This window comes from Macrosteles quadrilineatus, unplaced genomic scaffold (genome assembly GCF_028750875.1).
Source record: "Macrosteles quadrilineatus isolate MER2022 unplaced genomic scaffold, UCM_ALF_1.0 Scaffold_7__1_contigs__length_78375512, whole genome shotgun sequence".
NCBI classification, from domain to species: Eukaryota; Metazoa; Arthropoda; class Insecta; order Hemiptera; family Cicadellidae; genus Macrosteles; species Macrosteles quadrilineatus.
Genome location: NW_026542600.1, coordinates 34,588,573 through 34,609,677, shown reverse-complemented (window position 1 = coordinate 34,609,677; position 21,105 = coordinate 34,588,573). Strand labels below are relative to the sequence as shown.

The 21,105-nt window shown below is 36.0% G+C and overlaps 2 protein-coding genes across 4 annotated transcripts in view; one reads left to right on the top strand and one right to left on the bottom strand.

The window, feature by feature from the left end:
- Positions 1-5,099, bottom strand: part of LOC128997835 (SRSF protein kinase 2-like) — a 41,777-nt gene extending 36,678 nt beyond the window's left edge. Inside the window, exon 1 of one of the 2 annotated variants that reach the window (XM_054423584.1) lies at positions 4,919-5,099. In XM_054423584.1, the coding sequence (XP_054279559.1) occupies positions 4,919-4,950 (32 nt within the window). In that variant the 5' untranslated portion in view covers positions 4,951-5,099. Of the gene's footprint in view, positions 1-4,846 lie in introns of both variants that reach the window. The other variant, XM_054423583.1, reaches the window with a different exon arrangement.
- A 6,257-nt stretch (positions 5,100-11,356) lies between these two features.
- Positions 11,357-21,105, top strand: part of LOC128998018 (X-ray repair cross-complementing protein 6) — a 69,867-nt gene continuing 60,118 nt past the window's right edge. For both annotated transcript variants that reach the window (XM_054423949.1, XM_054423948.1), the window contains exons 1-3: positions 11,357-11,469; positions 15,153-15,319; positions 16,212-16,389. In XM_054423949.1, coding sequence (XP_054279924.1) covers positions 15,161-15,319; positions 16,212-16,389 — 337 coding nt within the window. In that variant the 5' untranslated portion in view covers positions 11,357-11,469; positions 15,153-15,160. The remainder of the gene's footprint in view (positions 11,470-15,152; positions 15,320-16,211; positions 16,390-21,105) is intronic.

The following is a 21,105-nucleotide window of genomic DNA, read 5'->3' as shown; positions in this document are numbered from 1 at the left end:
TTCAAAATCTGTGGACCAATGTTAACTATAACCACAGATCATGTCAACGTTTAAATATTTCCTCGAACAAACAGTTTAAGTATAATAAATTAATGTTCTTGAAACTGCAAACCAAATAATGCAACTATTGTAACAACTTCGTGTATCTATCACTTCGCCTACCAATAATAATTATTTCTAATTTCTGCGAAGCCAGACAGTTTAGAATTATTCTTTAGTGTCTTCCAGTTCCGGAACGAATTACCTAGAAAGTGCCAGTGGGCTTTAACATCGACCTCACATTTTACTTTTCATCCAAAATGTAAACCTTGCTGCGCTACTAATTAAAATGTTGACAAAGAGAGGCAGTGTCATTCCACAAACAGGAGAGGAGCGCAAAGATCGCGTTCGGACTTACTTATTCTTCCGATTGTTATTATTAAAAAAAACCTCTTTGTGCCTAGTGTAAACGAACAAAGAAGATTCATATTTTATGATACCGTATGCGAATTTATCTCACTACCCATCCGAAATTATGCCCATTTCTCTCTAATTTCTCCCGAGTTCGCAATTGCCGAACTTCTCTCCGCTATTTATTTATTGATTGAATGCAATAAAAACACATTCCATTTCAAACAAATAGCTGTGCAAGCCTTGTAAAAATAGCTTATTCCCAGTATTAAATATTGTATTTCCTTCCATTTTGTAGAATCGGCAGCTAACTTTGGTAATGTACCAGTCAGTAATAGTTGTTCTTAATATTCTTAAACACTTACAAACTGTTTACGAGTATCTAGGATGAATAACAACCAATTTAAATCGATATTATTAATTAATTAAAATACCCAACGAATGTACATAAATAGCAACAAAATTGTGTACCAAACATATTGTTTATGTTTTTATAAAAGATTTATAAAGGAAATCCTCGTTCACCCGATAGTGATAGTAAGGATGTAATGAAAATGAAAATGTAGACACAGTTGTCATTTGCAGGCAGAGAAGGTCCTTCACGTTTAATTTTTAATAAAGCTTAAGCACTGTTTTTATAATGGATGTCTGTTGTGTTAAACATTGTACATGGTGGTTTTTTAACGCAGGCCAAATAATTACAACTACCGCGAGACACGACAAAACTAACTAGCTTATAATGTTGGTATCCCTGTTTTCTTTACTCCATTGCCGATCAACTGATATGCATTTTTGGATAGATATATATATGAGGTTTGGAGTTATTGATAATTTACTGTAAATAATACTCAGCATTGTTTTTTCGCAAGCTAAAATTGATGATATTGCATTTGTACGGTTTTTTGTATTCTACAGATCCAGTTTCCCTCAAAATAACAATTCTATGAATAGTTAGGTAGGTACTGGAATCACACATAGAAACTTATTTTCAAACCTTTCTGGGTATGAAACCAATGATGTTCTTTTAATGTACTAGGCATGTTTTTGAGCTTGCGAGAACACCATATTGAGTCTTGTTCACAATAAATGCCCACAATAAGCCTAAAAATCATAAATAACTATAAAAAAATGCATGTTAGCTGACTGGCAATGAAGTAAAGATGTTAAGAATACCAATACGTTAGCTTGTTTTGTTGTTAAAAAGTGACTTACGGTATTCGTTATTTGAGTTACGTTAAAAAAACACCCCGTTTGTTCTCGAAACAGATGTTAATATTGTTGCATTGTTATCATACGCAGGGATGATTATCCCAGTTATTAAGTTGGTTATTTCCCATAAGTTTATTTTAAAAATGCGATTAAATTAATATCACCATTGATTATATATCCATTGATTAAAAGTCGTATATTTAACTCTTAATAGTTAATACTTAGGAGAAACTTCAACTATTTAACTATACTGTATTATCGTTTTGTTAATGAAGATAGGATGATTGCATATCCAGATTTTACTTAAATATTCGACGAGCTTTTCAAGACTAATGATTATGGGATGGGTATACAGTACCGGTATTTGAAATAATTTGGGGTTTAGTTCAGTTTTGACACAAAAACTATACAACTCTATGGGAAGTTTTTTGTTGTTTGTAATTCTTACTTTGTAGCAAAACACAGTTTCATCTTACCTTAATTAGACACAGCTATTTATTTTTTTTTTTATTAAATTGCCTTCTCAATTAATTACAATTTTAAAAGCTATATTTATATCAAACTCGTACGTTAATGTTTTGGTCGCCGTGTGTTGTTTATATTTGTGTTTAAATCCGTTGGAGAGATGTTGGTAAAATCATTTGTCTAAAATATACTGAAGATCACATGACTGTATTCAGTTTTTTTCCTTTTTTTATTATACGCAATATAAATGCAATATTTACATTTATTGGGGTTTAACAGAGAAGAGAGTGTATTCTATCATAGCTTGAAAAGATTAACAAATCATAATGGTTGATTTATTAACAGTTTACAGTGTTTTTATTGGTTTACCTAACTAATAACACGCTCCGTAACTGAGATCGATAAATTCTTAAAAACTGTACGATTTATATTTAAACCCTTCGATAAAAAACGTCAAGTAAATGTAGTTTCTTATCAAAGCCAAAGCTTCAGCTCTCCTATTCAATTATCATTTCTGATTCATCAACTGTTGGAATTGGACTCAATGGAAGTCTAAAAAGCTGTAGGGTATACCAGTGATCTTCAAAATATTTTGTTTTGGGCCAAATCCATTCAAAATAATTTTTAGAGCCGAAATGAAAAATGGTATTTATTATTTTTAATACTAATGTGCATACTCTAGCTTGACTAGCTACTTTATCATATTATACATGCTCTACTTAGAAACACGCCTCTGAAAGGTGACAACATCGAAGACACAATACATTATTTAGTCAAAAAACAACGTGTTTGTTTTACAAACTTAAAGTGTATGAGACTCTATACACTGAAAAACTGTTTTAACGTGCCGTACAAGGCACGGTATTTCGATTTGAAATTTTAGATTCATGAGGATTTTTACACAGAGCTTACTTACCTATTTATTTACCAAATAAACAAGTTATATTGGTTGTTCACCAATGTGGAGAATGCTTTCTTACACAGAATCGTGGTTGTAAATTCCACATCACGTTTACTACTGAATTGAAACTAATATTCTAGAATTTTACATTTGTGCGCTGTTATTCTACCTACGTACTTGTAAAAATATGTATTTTTCTCTTTTAGAAAACAAACCTGTAATTCTTTGATAAAAAGAAAAATAATAATAAAAAATATTTGTCATGCTATTTAATCAGAAGACATTAGCACAGTTATCTAAGATACTTAAGATTCTTAAGTTCGTACAACAATTTAATTAATTATTTTTTTATTTCTGAGTTTCTCTTGTAAATATATTATTTTGTCTTATAATTGGAAAAACGAAGACACACATATTCAGGGTTATAAAGAAATTGAAAGAATTTGCGTGTATTTATTTATTATTTCACTTCTTTCATAAATAATTTATTTTAATGCAATAAAAACAAAAATATTTTAATAGCTTTTAAATGTAGAATAGATAGATGCATAGATCGTGTAGCAAAGTAGAATGATCATTTACTTCCAAATTTCCCTTCAATCGGCTACGCTCCTTAAAACAACACACCACATCTTATATGCGTGTAGACTTTAAAATTAAAATAATCTTGAAACTCAATTTTTCAATTTTCTTTTATGCGTTTTACGATACATTATTTGTAAATCATCAAGTAATAAAAAAAATGTTTTTAATCATAGATTTTACCAGAACCCCTGCATTATTACTAAAATAGCCAAAATGTCACAGAGAATCTTTGATACAGTATTCGTTATAAACATTTACGTTCAGTCCATCACATCAAATAACAATTCACTATGCGGGTGATCCGTTAGTTATTTCAAAATACTATAAATTCTAGCTCTTATTATAATATGCAGGTGTAAAAATAAATTAACGCTAAAAACAAATCATTCTAAGAATTCAGCTGGAATTTCGTAAACAAACAGTCTTACTCCAAATATGGAGGCCTAATGTCTCAAAACGTAAAGTGACCCTTTTACAGTGGTGTTTGGCTTACAATGAAAACACAGCACTGCTGTGGATCGAACTGCATGTTTTAACTAAACTATCAATCAGCATTTTTGATCTTGGGGCTACTACAGTTTACCAATATTTCCATCGATTGCTGAACTATTCTTGAACGTGAATATGGCTTCTCTAGGGAATTCTTATAACCTTGAGTAGTTTAACCTTAGATTAAAATACTTAATGCAAGGGGAATGGGTATGCTTTATGATAGTTACATGCTTTATATATGTACAAAGTAAAGAATTTAAGTTAAAAATTTACAGTGCTCAAGTGAAAGTAAAGTAATTAAAAATGTTTAACGAAAAGTTTTATGTCGAAATGATTGACGAATGTTTAATTTAATTATGTTTCCTAGTAATGTAGATATTAAAATTTTGAGAATCGTAAGCATTATGGTTTTACAGTTTGTATGAACAATAAAGATATTATAATCATACCGTTTATTTTTATTTTTATTTTTTTTTTATGGTTACGGATAATTTTTATGAGTTCATTGGTATGTTAGTTTTGTGGATAATTTTATCGTCGATTTATGGATTTTATTGGGCTTTTTACATCCGTATTTTTTTTATAGAATCTAAACTCTCTATCCCGTTCTACTGTTTTTGGCATTACGACTTTTTAAATAGCCTGAAAATATGTTGTCTTAAATTAATAATTGTATTATTTTACTGAGCCTTGCAGCTCAAAATCGAGGGTTTCAAGCACTAACACTACTGTACTAACACTAAAAGCCACATACAAAAGGAAAGTCAGGTAACAGAAGACAGAAAGTGAAGAAGTTGCACTTACACTGAACTTGTGAACAACACTTCCACATTTCCCATTTCACATTGCACAGTGTACGGCACGGGTAGTACTTACAGGCTGAGATACGCTCCTCGGTATGCGGGCATTCCTTGTCTTCTGTGAAGAGGAGGGGACAGAGAGAGAGAGAGGGAAAGGGTGTTCGAGGGAAGGTTGGAGTTCAAGGTAGCCACTACTCCTTGAAAACACCGAACTTTACCATAACCTTAGGAACATGTCCGGCAGCCCCATAGAGTCCAGGAGTCGTGGTGTGTTATGTGAAGCACGAGTGGTGCAGGTGGGAGGGTGGCAGTAGGGAGGATAATGGCGCATGCTCGATACAGGGGATGATATCGAGTATAGACGCGATTGGGCGCGCATGTCACAACACCGCCATGTAGCGTGACCGAATATTCACTTAACAATCGGATATCCAATTTACTTATCTCCGTAACGTTGGGTCCATGGTACCATTGACTAAATCTACTGGTGATGAGGGAAGCATAATTTCAAATTCAACCCACTGAGGAGTTGTTGAGCCAAAGACTAGATGAGGTTTGATCATTTTCAACCTCTGAAAATCCAGTTACAGCAAGTTCAGTTGTTTTAATAGTGTACCTAATTAATCATTCTAATAAATGCCATATAAATAAATGCATAAATAAAAAATATTAACAGTTGATCCTGTTGATTTCAAAATGGATTATTTAGTGGATTAAGTGCAAATTAAAAGCTGATTTATATACAGCAACTATTATTACTAAGGAAAATTCTCATAGAATATTAATACCAATATTTAAACTTGATGTTGATTTAGTAATGACTAGTATTATTCGTAATAATTTAGTGAAGCAGAATTCTTATTTTCCCTGATCCATTGTCTATCATCTTAGGATATTTTACTTTATTATAAGTATACGCATTGTATATGAGTTTGTATACGTTTTCAAACGATAAATTTCACATTCCACTTTCAAGGAGCCACTAAGAGCCACAAGGCCAAACCGCAGTCTCCTGTTGCCGACAACTAGCCACCTCAATTTTCACGTTCTCAGGGTAGCATCTTTTCGGGGTGTCGCCATGACGCTTTTCTATTCGCGTTGTTATAAATGATTCCCATGATACAATCACGTAAAAGGAAACAATTCTGATACCACGGATCTATCATACCTTATATTCGGTTTTGGGTATTATTGATGAGATGGCACCTGTTGTATTATGGAATTATAACCAATTCACACGCTAATTCTGCAATATCTAGGGATTTAAAGTACCTATGGAAGGAAACCCATGGAGGAAGGCTTTTAAAACGCTTCTCATCCTAAAGTAGCTTATCTATTTTTACTAAGCCAAGCTATCATGCTTGGCTTAGTAAAAATCATCATGGCTTGTACAGTAAGAGAGAAGGATGTGAGGGAAAATAGATGCTTCCCCAATGTATGGATCTGTGACTACATTGAGGCCGTCCATATATTACGTGACGAGTTTTTCGTAATTTTAAATTGCTCCCCCCCCCCCATTGTGACGCTACATAATGGAAGCCTAAGCCTATCCCTCCCCCTTGTAACATAACGCTGTCAGATGTTTTTGAACAAGGTTGAGGGGTATGAAATCTAGGTGAAATTTCTCCTGAAGTCAAAAAAGGTTTTAAATGAATCAAGGCGTCACTTGAAGGGGGCTTACATTTAAAAAATGAGTTGCCCCCAAAAACCCCTATTTTTGGGGGACACTCAACATTTTCCAAATCATAAAATGAAACTTCCTGCTAAGATTGCATGACCACCAAAAGGATATCTCTGTAAATTTACTTCGAAAAACATTAGATGGGGGGGGGTCTTGACGTTTTATTCACCCTTTATAAACACTAATGTGTAGATTATATAAACAAAAATCTAAACTAAACTAAACTAATGTTTGTATATTCAAGGTTTAACGATGAAGTGATGTGAGAAATGCCTTCAAGATCAAGGAAAGGGGAGTGTCCAGCCTTCAATAGGAACAGACAATGACTTTTTGCAAAAATAAAGAAAGTTAATTCGAAATCACCACCATATCTGTCCAAACGCTCCTAATGGAAAAAATAGCAAGCTATGACCACCATTACTATATAATTTTAAGAGAAACAGAAATCCAACTTTCAGATAACAACTAAACACTAAACAAGACACTCAAACTGAAAAACCTCTAACCACACCCACTTCAAGCTATGAACCTCGGTAAACTCAATTTATTAGAAAAACAACAATCATTCCCTATCCAGCATCATGCTAGCATTTCAAAAAAGCCCGGGAAAATGCATAGTCGTGTTTCAGGGTGATATAGTGTGCTGTCCTGGGGATTCTTTGGTCCTACCTTTCTGGAAGACGACAGCTAGTGTCGGACAATGGCTCTGTCTCTAAGGTTGCTGAAGTACATTATGGCATGCCTCAAGGTCCCTTCCTTGGGCATTTGTTGTTCTTGATCTTGATCAACGATTTCAATGCAAGCAACACTGACTCACCATGCTTGTTTTATGCTGGACGACATCACCATAATCACCAGATGCAGCAATGTTGATGAGCTGGTTGTAAGGGTAGCAAAAGACCTTTGAGGAAACTGAAAACTGGTTTGAATGTAACAGGCTAAAGCTAAACGCAAATAAGACGCAGACCTTAATTTGTGGCTTCAAGAGAAACGGGGTTAGAGAAGATTCATCTGTCAAACTTTTAGGCCTACACAATTATAGAAAGTAAATTATCTTTGTCTACCCATTGCACGCATTGATGCAACGCGCATTATGCTTTGCGCCCATTGCATTTTTGTATATTGATTGTTGCAATTTGTTGTGTTATGATTGTTTGCTCTGGGGTTGGAACCTAGTTTGAGGTCGTTGGACAGTTTTGTAGCTTAGTTTCCTAGTTTCTCGGTTGTTTTGTTGATTTTTCCCTTGAGGAATACCATCTGAACCACGCCCTCGTGCCTGCACCCAGGCTAACGACTTGGAAGAGTGACTATGGAGTCACATGGGTGTAGTAGGCCCGAGGAGCGGCTCACCAAACTTTAAAACAACAGGAAAACCCGTGGAGGAAGGTTTAAGAACAACGCGTCATTTGAGAGAAACGAGCTGTAATTAACAATTTAAATAAACAACAACAACACATTATTAACATCCACCATGACAAGAAAACGCTCACCCCAGTTACGAGTTAGTAGGGTGAGAGAAGTTATCTAGAGTCAACCATCTATTTCGGAGACTTAAATTTTTGGTAACACTATCGTACCTGCTTATCGCATACCTATACCCTATTCCATAGTCATCTACATGTGGTATAGTACGTTGGTGACATTCATCCAGTTGCCATATAGTTCTCTTGCAACAGAAGATTGCTGTAAGAACTTTAAACTCTAGTGACTACAGAGAGTACTGTTGACCTCTGTTTGCTGAACTTGGCATACTTACCGTTCACGGTCAGTTTGTTTTGAATTCCCAGTTGCTGGTCAAAGAGAATCTTGAAAGCTACAACAAGAGACCAGGTCCACCAGTATACAACATTCCCGATAGAGCCAAATATTCATATTCCTCGATATCGTCTAAGTTTGACGAAAGATAGCAACCCATTGCTCTCAAGATGTTTAATGCTCTGTATCAACCAGTCAAGATCCTTCCAATTAGGAAGTTTAAGACAAGAGTCGGTGATTGGCTAAAAAAAAATGGTCTTTACTCTGTCGAGGAATATAAAAAAAAATCCTTTACCGACTTATGACAGCTCCTTTGCAGCCTTGGCAACAGAAAGTTATTTTATTTTGTGAAATAAACTTCAATGTAAATAGTGTAAATATTAATATATATATATATAAATATATAAAAGTAATTGACGCGATTATCCAGAGATGGGCTACAATCAAGGATTTGGTAATAGTAATGGTAATATAGCTACCGGTACATAGCAAATCAACCAAGCCAGTTTTTTTTAGCAAACTAGAAAAAAGAAGAAGAAATGGAAGGGACGAAGACAAGACGAGGTGGGCGGGCAGATTTTCACATGGCAGAGCCTATTCGCAAGTCAGACGTGCGCCGCTAGCGTGAACGTATTTTCCAAAGACGCCATATTACGTTCCTAAACCCGTGTTACTTTAATAACTGATTCGGGAACAGGTTGCACACAAAGAAAACCTAGGATTTATTTATTTTTATCAACTGATACACCATTTACAAAACAAAATAATATTACGTTTTAGGCACAAGAGCAGAAAGAAATTATCTACAGAAATATTAGGAACGGTACCTCTAAACCTCATTAGACCTAGCCGAAATGGATGGAATCAACTTCACGTTATCTGCCCGCATAGGCTCCTAGGCCCGGTTCACACGAGCGACTTATCCAGCCGACTAGGCTGTGACTAGGTAAGCCCGACTGGGTAGCGGACCACAGGATCAAATGGAGCCGTTCACACGAGCGTAGAGCGACGACTAGCTAGCCACGTTCGAGCTTGGTGTCCCAAAACGCCAAAACATAGTCGGGCCCCGCTTCCCAGTCACTCATGGCAGCTACCCAGTCACCCGCTCTAGCGGCGTAGCAGTACACGTAACCTTATGGTAGCGTTCACACGAGCGTTCGGGTAGTCGCGATGCAGCTCGCATTCTTCCCTTTGTTCTCATTGTGCACCAGTGATGGATCCGAGTGGTTTTGATATCGTCATTTTCATCAAGTCCGTGGACATGTCGCTCGTGTGAACCGGTGTATCCTGTGGTCCGCTACCCAGTTGGGCTTACCTAGTCACAGCCTAGTCAGCTAGATAAGTCACCCGTGTGAATCACGCCTACTCTGCGGCGCGCCGCACGTTTGTGTGGCGGCCATGACATCTGTGGATTTATCAGGGCTGCCAGTTTAGGAATTTTTATTCACCACACCACTAGTGTTGATTCTGTTCCTTGGACATGACATCCCTGAGCTTGTAGTCATCTGGTGAACAATCCTACAAACTTTTCTAGATTTTATTTCGCCGATGAACTGTTCAATGTTGACTTTAGTCGTAGTAGGTTCTGTCATTTTGCATAGGCCTACACAGAAAGTGAAATGAGGGGGTCAAGGCAGTACCGTGTTGGGCTGAGTTTGTGTTGATCAGTTGGCAGCACTTGACAGTGCCACTGCGGCGCGCCACATTGCAGAGTATAAACGCTCTTCCATATAATGCAATGCATCTAGAGACTGCACGTTTCTGCGCCGACGTGCATTTAGCCAGCCGCAGCGTCGTGCGGCGGCCGCCGCAGAGTATAGGAGCGCCCATTTAACTCAATACACTTACAGAGCCACCGAGTATAAAAGGGGTGTAAAGCTATCACCTCTTTTACTCTGTAGAGGTAAAAGAAAACTTACAAAAAAAATTAATTTCTTCAAAGGGGGGAATTTAAAAAAAGCTGGATAAAACAGGATTTCATGACTCAAAAGCGAGTTAACATGGGATTTCTGGGGTCGCCGGAATTTTACCCCCCTGGAATTTTACCCCCTGGGCAAAGCTGACGTCACTATGACGTAGTAACCTGAAAGCCAAAAGTTTGTTTGCGGCCGGAATTTTACCCCCGCGGATTTGGAAGTCTTATGAAAATCACCAGAGCGTGATTAATTAGATTAGCGATAAAAACCGGAATTTTTCCCCCTGTCCATGTAACTAGCGTTTAGATAACTGAAGATGTACGGGCCGGATTTTTACCCCCAGAATTTTACCCCCGGAATTTTACCCCCCGGAATTTTACCCCCTGGCCAATTTTAGAAATTGAATGATTGATTTTCTTACTTCTGTTTTTAATTAATTTTAAACATTTCATTATTTAGTAGCCCATCTTTCTATTTATTTATTTATTTTGTAAAGAAATGTTCGAAACAATTATCATTCAGTTGATTGTTTATACGTCATATTAACCAACTGTTGGCTTCAAAGATCAAATCCTAATACTAGAATCTCAAAATTAAAATTAAAACTTGTTCGATTAGTTAATGTTACAAATAAATTAATATAGGCTACTTAATAATAAAATGTTTACTATTAAATTAAAATAGAATGAATTAAGATAATTAATCATTCTCACTAATTTATACATCTGGCCAGGGGGTAAAATTCCGGGGGTAAAAATCCGGGCCGTACACTCTATGGTTTTTATAATTTGATGTGTTCTGATTAAATTCACAACCGTGAAAATATATGTTTAATTCCACGTTTTATCTATCGAGCTGATGTCGCGAAACTCAAAAGTTCGCGGCCGGAATTTTACCCCCTGGTTTGTGACGTCACGTTTGCCCAGGGGGTAAAATTCCAGGGGGATAAAAATCCGCTACCCCGATTTCTGTACCCAGTAGGTGGGATTATATTTTCGTCCGTGTCGATACTCGATACACTGAACTGGAAGTGGACTGGCCGGACTGGCTGGCGCTGTAATCAGTCGAATCGGATCCTTGAATTGGAATTGGAATGGAATGGAATTGGAATTAATGGAATGGTTATTGGAATTGGATATTTGGAGGGAAATACCGGACCGCCACCGCTTACTATCGCACTTGCCTCGTCACTTATTTTTGTTTTAAATTTATTTCCTAAGTGCTGGTCGCCTTAGATTTACATCAAACCCATCGAAAATTTGCACGCAGAATCAGGTATGCTTCTAACAAACGTTATTGTGCGAGGTTCAAATTCAAAGAAAGCCTTGACCGATTGTGGCCTAAGCTACGCCTCTTGGTCTAGCCTAGGCCTAGGCTTAATTTGAACAAAAATTGCAGTTCTGGTATAAGACGTCAATATCTTTTAAGTTTTCTAATTTATACGAGTTTTCTGTTACATTTTTGCACTCTCCACTCCACCAATAGTTACTAACTTAGCTAAGCAGGGATTAACCACATTATATTACGTAGGGTACCGGTAGGCCTATTGCCTTCCGGATTAGTGCAAAATCAGGTGATTTACTCTAAAATCAGAGCGTAAGTTAAGATCCTTGTTAACAAGCACAAAGTTATCTTATTCACTGGTACAAAATGTAAGGAAGAACTGATGAGGCGCCCCTATATCACATTGCTTACCCTGAAAGGACAAGATCATGACTTATGTTAAGTTAGGCCTATGTGTTTCTGATTTTTACTTTCATGTTCCTTGCCCCTACTTAAATTTAATCCTACAACACACATTTTACATCTCAAATCTTGAGATACATCACTCATTTGCCATTATTCTCAGATAAGTACGCCTAAGTTGTGTTGTGTTGTTAGCTGGGATCAATAACTTAGTGGGTCAGCTTCGGATGCTGGTCTACCTTCCAGAAACTTAGGCCTATGTTAGTAACATGCAGTAAATAAGTTAAATTAATGAAACCCAATCCTCTTAATCTAATATTTTGAGATGTAATTATAAAGGGGTAGCGGATTTTTATCCCCCTGGAATTTTACCCCCTGGGCAAACGTGACGTCACAAACCAGGGGGTAAAATTCCAGCCGCGAACTTTTGAGTTTCGCGACATCAGCTCGATGGATTAAACGCGGAATTAAACATATATTTTCACGGTCGTGAGTTTAATCAGAACACATCAAATTATAAAAACCTAGAATGTACGGCCCGGATTTTTACCCCCGGAATTTTACCCCCCGGAATTTTACCCCCCGGAATTTTACCCCCTGTTCAGATATAAATTATTGAGAATGATTAATTATCGTCATTCAGTTTTAATTTAATGGTAAACATTTTATTATTAAGTAGCCTATCTTAATTTATATGTAACATTAACTGATCGAACAGGGTTTTAATATTAATTTTGAGATTCGAGTGTCAGGATTCGATCTTTGAAGCCAACTGTTGGTTAATATGATCAAAATAAAACAGCGAATTCTGTTTACTTAGTTGAGATTACAAAATAAATAAATAAAGATAGGCTACTAAATAATGAAATGTTTACAATTAAATAAAAACAGAAATAAGAAAATCAATCATTCAATTTCTAAAATCAGCCAGGGGGTAAAATTCCGGGGGTAAAAATCCGGCCCGTACATCTTCAGTTGCCTAAAACCGTTTAGATATAAAAATCAATATATATACATATATACAAGTTAAAAAAATGACTTCCAGGGATGATGGAAAAGATGGCTACCGCATGTTAGCTATTTCCTTATCACCCACGAACTCAAAGATGCTGTAGTAGGCTCTCTCTTTAATTAGCGACATTAGCTTGTCCTTGAGATGACCCCTTTTCCAGCCCCTAATGGCCATTGGCAGTTTGTTAAAGAACTTTAGCCCCTGAATTTGGTATGTAGCGGCTGTCTTGGAGAGCCTAACGCGGGGAACATCCAGCATGTTTCTCTGCCTGGTGTTGTAGGGATGGACCATGGCACGGGACGTAAGGTCTCTATGTTTATCCCAAACATGAAGAAGGCACAGGAGAACGTAATGACCGAAGACAGTAGGTATTCCTAGTCTCACAAAAAGGGGCCTACTATGAGCCCGTCTGTCACTAAAAGTGATGATTCTTAAGGCCCTTTTCTGGATCTTGAGGGCCTAATTCTAAAGGGCCTAACTTAGCTACTTGGAGATATCCCACTGGAAGCTTGACTGTGCCTCAACAATAACAGCCTACTTTCACTTGTTTTCTGCCCCCTCAAAAAGTATCTCTTGAATTTTTCTTGATCTTAAACTCATTTACTCATTTGGAATCTTGTTTAATGGCTTCAAGCACACATATCAATCTTTTGTAGGCCTAGTCTATTGTTGAATTCACTTGAGGCGAGCAGACCTTTCTACGTTGTCTTGTAGGATGGTTGTGTAAGTTTAATGCTACATCTCAAAAATACTCCCTGTTCTTCTATAATTAGTGCACGTTTCATTGTAAAGTGTCTCTTATATGCAGTCTTTAAATCCATATTTTTTTGAAAAAAGTAGATAGGCCTAAGCACATAGGGCCTAAATGTGAAACCATTATAGAGTTGAAATCAATCATTTACCTAAAAATTATTATTAAATAATAATTTTTTAGAGGTACTTTGTTGTTAACAACAAACCCTCATGTCAGGCAGGAGACAATAATTCAATCTTTCCTAAAAAAAAATGGTTCAGTTAGATATGACTACATGATGGTGAACTCGACAGTAAATAAGTTTATTCCACAAAATATATTACATGGTTAGGCCTATATCAATTTTTTTTTACTAACTACCAGTACACCCTTTTAAGGGAAAAGCCTACATGGGCAAGGTTTGCCTGTGCATAGGCTTTGATAGGTATATTAAAATAATATGGGGCTTAATGTTTTTTTTATTCTAAAATATTAGGCTACTCTTAAAACACAATTATTAATACTCTTACAATTATTTACTCTTGCAAAATCTTACATACTATTATTAATGAATGATATTTCTAAATAAGATCTAGGTGGATATAAACATCTGGACAATCTATAGGCCTATATGCCTTCACTGTAATCATCAGTGTGATTGTTTATTACTAATTGATAAATAAACTGTAGATTCTGTTATTAATTTTTAAGTGTTGTCTTGAATCAAGACACTTTTTTTATATTATGAATCTAAGGGTTATGAAATATATCGATGTTATTGATGTAAAGAATTTTCGCAATGGGTTCGTATTTAAAATGGGTCTTTGAACCTGTAAACTATCAATAAAAACAGCCCACAATAAAAACACAAATATACTATCAATAAAAAAAGTATTTTAAAGAATTGATCCCAATAAAGATGCTGAAATCACAAATAAAGCACTTGCTATAATATATTATCTGACTTTTATCAATGTAAGTTATTAAGTTACGTACTATGATTATATACACTGTAACCTAGCCTATTGTACAAAATTATATTTTAACCCTTTAGTACAAGCGACACGGACTCGGAGTCCGCACATTTGAGAAAGCGCGCCGAAATAAGTGAATCCGTGAATGACATGACGTGCCATCTATCTTCCCCCACTACCTTTCCAAGGACAGTGGCGGGGTTTTGACCGTCTTAGCTTCAGTTGGCCCTGAGCTACGAGGGTGTAAAGCTAGGCCGCGGGTCATGTTTCAAGAAGGTGAAGAACAGGGTAGCGATTGGTTTTCAACAGGATATTTTCAATTTGAAATATTTTTATTTTTAATTATTTCAAAATTTATCTAGGTATATCTATTAACCTATTTTTGGATTAGCCTATTTGAAATTTTGATGCCATATAAACTTTATTAAGTTAGATATATAAAAGAGCGTTTCAGGTAAGAAGTAAGACGCGGACTGTCAGTCCGCGCGTGTGTACTGGTTGTTTTATTAGCCGTGCAAGTACTGGAGGGTTAATATATCATTACTCAATGCAGGTTTGAAAATGGCGTCAGATGAAGAAGACACTAACACACAGGAAGAATTGAAAATGGAAGGAAAATATGGGGTCATATTCTTAATTGATGCTAGAAGTTCCATGTACACTAAGGACATAGAAGAAGATGACAACCAAAATTTGACAAGAATAAATCTTGCTCTGAAGGTAATGTTGTGTTACTTAACTAAGACCTGTTTGTGACATTTGCCTTTGGTGAGCATTTCATAGGCCAGGGGAGAGGAACATTTAGTATAAAGTAAATGGGACACAGTTCGTGAAAAAGTTGATGGGATCTTGCACTTCTGTAAAAAAAATACTTTTTCAACATTTTTAGGATATGTTTACACATTACTTATAATTTTTTTACTACAAGTTTCACAGATACTGTGCTTCTAATTTTTGGCAGAAGGACAAATTATTAATTTTTAATGAATCCCCTACCTCCTACAGAGAGTTTGAGTTAATATCAAAGCAAATTGTTGTACGTTAAAATTGGCCCACTTGAAGGGTAAAAAAAAAACTACTTCACCTAATCACATCATATGGATTGGCCCTTTCACTAGGCCAGCATAGCTAGAGGGACAGGTGACACTGACTGCATTGAAGGGCCTGTATGGTTTAATCAAAAGTTACAGTAATATAAAAAGTGGAATGATACATTTTTTGTTTCCTTTCTGTATCTTAGAGGAAGGTCTCTTATAGTTCTCTTAAGTAGGTTACTATAATAAGTTAGTTGAGAGTGTGTTAATAATCTACCCATTTCAATTTTTTTTTTAACTTTATAACATAAAAACTGTTCTCTTAACAATTTAATCAGACATATCATTAATATGTAACGTCAAATTCGTTATTAATTTCATTTTATTAGTTTTGAAACTAACAAGTTGTGTTTTTTCTTCTTTTAGCTTTAAACCACCGACTGAGTTCTGAAAGGGGATTGCACCATATAATCGTGTAACTTTAACTCAATCTTTTAAATTCAAATTTCTTACCGACTACGAAGATAGGCCTAGTTTGATTTTTAAACCCGAAATAACTATATATTGTTTTGTTTTAGTGTTGTCGGCAACAGTTGATGAACAAAATAATTGCCAAGATGAGGGATTTGGTTGGAGTAGTGCTCTTTGGCACGGAGAAATCTGACCCAGAGACAAAGACCAGCAATGTTACATTGTTGCAAGAACTCAACTATCCTGGGGCCCCAGCTATAAAGAAACTTGAAGAACTATTGCAAGGTAATCTACTAGGTGTTATAGGGTCTATTCAACTTGTGCATTTCTTACATTCTTTTATGTTCTAAATATAAACATGAGTTAAGTTGGTGGCTCAGTTGGTAGTGCGACAAACTTTACACTCGTAATAGAGATGTCAAGGGTTCTTATGCACAAACTTTTGTCCGAATTGTTAATTCACTCCTCCTTTGTTATTAATATTGTACACTAGGTACTTTGTAGAGATCCCTCTTTCTGTTATTAAAATGAGCCTATTTAAAATAACCTTCCTTCCTATAAATAAATGTACATCAACCTTACAGCATACCGTTCAGACAGGCTATTATTTTATTAGGAATTTGGGTAGATAGGGAGAAGTAGTAGCCTACAACATTTAGGCTATATATGTTTTAAAATTTAATAATAATTTGATGAACCGTGATAAAATGTACATGATACACATTTAAATGCCACATATAGCCTAAAGGGAAAATACTAAAAAAATTGGAACTTGTGTGTTACACCATCTTAAACAATCTGGTTATCATCATGCAAATTTCTGAATTACAATGACAATGATGCGAACAGAAAGCTCGATATCATTATTGACTGCAATGATCCGCTGCCCTGTTGGTTTCATAAAAATATGCCCCTAGGTTGTGTATATCAATCAGTAAAACTATATTATAGACTATTATTGATTATAGGTGTGCTTTTAGAAAAATTATAAAAATGACCATGTTTCATATATAATATATTTAATGACCATGTTCAGCTTTATTTCACTGCCATCCTATTATTTGGAAGCGTGTCGGCCAGAAACAGTGGCATCACAACAAGAATCCATGTCATTACCTCGGGGTTTAAGTTGCGCTCAGTTAAAAATAAACTCGGCTTTTACATCCTTGCGCTCTGTCATTTTTAGCTATCAGTTACATAGTCTGCGATTATCAGATAACCGCAGACTATCAAATCCTGAGCTCGTGAACTGCCTCTAAACGTAGTCTAGGAAATGTTTTCTTAAGTTGCAATTAAAATAGTTAAGTTTCCGGTTTAGTGGATTCAGTTTTATTATGGTCAAAATACATGGGAAGTAATTTTTGAAATAGCATGTATAGCTAAAAAATACAGCATAAAATATGAACCAATTGTGCCTTATAGTTATAATACAAGACATAAAAAGGATATTGCAACTTCAACCTACAAGCTGGAATTCTCCAAAAAGAAACCAACTTTGCTGGATCATTAATTTTCAGAAAATTTCCTGCCTCTATTAAGGAGGAATCAAATTATAAATCATTTAAGGCTAAATAAAAAAATATATATATTTAAGAGGAAAGGCCCTTGTACAATTGAGGAATTCATTGAATAAACGAATTTCCTTGATTCTATGTCTCAAGTAAACAACAAAATTGTTGCTTTTAAAATGTAAACAAAAAAAAGAAGAAGGTAAGAAGGTTCTTAATGTTATTCTTATGGGACAAAATGAAAATGTGTTTAGGATTTTATAATTATTTTATTACAGAACAAATTATCTCCAACAACAATCCCAAGCAAGATATTATGCTATTAAATCTTCGTGCAAAACATCAAGTACATAGTGATTCTCGAGCTTTTCGATTTACAAGAGATGCTTTTCTTACTACAGTAGACCCCCTCTTAACCGACCTCGTATTAACCGATAATCGGATTATCCGCCTTCGATCGTAAAATAATACAGTCTGTTTTAACCGACCTTGCTTTGAGAGCAGCTCGGTTTAACCGCCGCTTTCTAGGAATCTCGGCATTTCCGCTCCCACGCTGGGCGACGAGAACTGAACCATACGCTTATCTCCACAGGATATGACTAACAATAAGTTATTTTGTGTTGATCACAAAAAATATAGCATAGCCTATTGTCAGTTTGTCATCATCGTTAATAGCTCGGTTCGTAGCTCGAGCACATCTGATCAGATATGTTATCTGTGCGGCAAATTTATAACATCATAAAGTGCATTACGATTTTCAGAACTGATTATCTTATCGCTGGAGTAAACAAACAACGCAACTTGTAGGGAGGGCAGGGAAGGAGTGTTAACAACTCCAAGGTCAAGATAGTTTTTGTGCCTCGAACCTCCAGTGAGTGGCCATAAATAAACGTCCTGTCTTGTAACAAAATGGTCGCTTGTATCTTTAATGACGACAAAAGGTTCTGTACTGTATTACGATGCATTTGGAAAGCATTAATTAATACACTACAGTAGTAAAGTTATTAAAATAGGAATTTTATTGACTCTTGCCTAGTATTATAATATATTCACTGAAAGTAGGCCTATTTGACTTAACCGTGTTTTGTGTTTATTTGTGACATTTCTATCAATATGAAAAAGGAGATAAGAGTAGTTTATTTTATAAATAATGCAAGTATGACTTCAAAATAATGATTATATAATTCTAAATGAATAGCACTTCATTATGTTATGATTTTAGGGATTGCCCGTTTTATCCGACCTTTTGAATTATCCGACCTAGGTCCGGTCACATTAGGGTCGGTTAAGAGGGGGTCTACTGTAGTATGAGAATTCACTTTGTTCATTTGATTATTAACTGGGTTTGAATTTTTTCAATATCTATATAAATTTCTTTTAGTTTTAGGAATAATGCGGGGCAGGGGATTATTTTTTCACATTTGGGGAATGGGGGTAACTAATTTATGGGGGGGGGAGGTACACCATGATTCCAGGGGGGGCACTCATGGAATAATGTGTTTAATTTGTTTTTAAGGTTATCCAAGCTGATACAGTTTTGTGCTAGGCCTACAGAAAATGTAATTTTCATTCAAAATCAATTTATAAAATCTAGTGATGGGCGGATCCAAGAAAATGTCGGTACCGGATCCGGATCCGGATCTTGAAAAATTCGGATCCGGATCCAGATACACACTGTCATAAGGGCGGGATAAAAAAAACGTAATTAACAGAATGCCAATTTAAATCATACTTTTATTATTTTATCACGATCGGGTGGGATTAAAATACTAATGGGATATTTTCTAGACGAGATTATAGGCCGTTAGCTTATCATCCAGGTACAAAACTAAAAAATAGAGGTGAGCAGACAACCAAAATATCGTGTCGGATTCAGTTCGAAAAGATACATGCCATTGCCATATATGTTATTTATTTGTATCAAGAGACAAACACTGAAACATGGCCTTGCCATATAAGTTATTTGCATCAAGAGACAAACACTGAGACATGGCCTTACCATATATGTTATTTGCATCGAGAGACGAACCCTGAGACATGGCCTTGCCATATAAGGTATTTGCACCAAGAGACAAACACTAAGACATGACCTTGCCATATAAGTTATTTGCATCAAAAGACAAACACTGAGTCATGGTCTTGCCATATAGGTTTTTTGCAACAAGGGCAAACACTGACACATGGCCTTGCCATATAAGTTATTTGCATCAAGAGAAAAACACTGAGACATGGCCTCGCCATATAAGTTAATTGCATCAAGAGACAAACACTGAGACATGGCCTCGCCATATAAGTTATTTGCATCAAGAGAAAAACACTGAGACATGGCCTCGCCATATAACTTATTTGCATCAAGAGGCAAACACTGAGACATGGCCTTGCCATTCAAGTTATTTGCATCAAGAGACAAACACTGAGTCATGGCCTCGCCATATAAGTTATTTGCATCAAGCAAGAGACAAACACTGAGACATGGCCTTGCCATATAAGTTATTTGCATCAAGAGACAAACAATGAGACATGGCCTTGCCATATAAGTTAATTGCATCAAGAGACAAACACTGAGACATGGCCTCGCCATATAAGTTATTTGCATCAAGAGACAAACACTGATACATGGCCTCGCCATATAAGTTATTTGCATCAAGCAAGAGGCAAACAATGAGACATGGCCTTGCCATATAATTATTTGCATCAAAAGACAAACACTGAGTCATGGCCTTGCCATTTAAGTTATTTGCATCAAAAGACAAACACTGAGACATGGCCTTGCCGTACAAGTTATTTGCATCTAGATACAAACATCGAGACATGGCCTTGCCATATAAGTTGTTTGCATCAAGAGACAAACACTCGGGGAAAAAACGGTCTTGTACAGTGATACAGACTGCTTTGTGTTAGTAAACAAATCAGGGGAAAATCGGTCTCTTACATGGATACAGACAGCTTTATTTAGTAAACAAATCGGTCTCTTTCATGGATACAGACAGCTTTATGTTAGTAAACAAATCGGGGTTGTACAGTGATACAGACAGCTTTGTGTTAGTAAAACAAATCGGGGTTGTACAGTGATACAGACAGCTTTATGTTAGTAAAGTAAAGAAATCGGGGTTGTACAATGATACATACAGCTTTATGTTTAGTAAACAAATCGGGGTTGTACAGTGATACAGACTGCTTTGTGTTGGTTAAAAAATCGGGGTTGTACAGTGATACAGACAGCTTTGTGTTAGGAAAAAAATCGGGAAAAAATTTGAAAAAGTCGGATCCATCAAAACCGGATCCAGCCCAAGATCAGGAATTTTTTGGATCCGATCCGGTGCCGGTTCTAGCTCGGATCCGGTATTCCGATATCCGGATCCGAACATCACTAATAAAATCTACTCTTATGATGACATATTGCAATTTAGATAAATGTAGCCTACAACAAATACAGAATAGTTATTAAAAACTGTGGCCTACTCAACTTTCTGAATTCTCTAAAATACGGTTT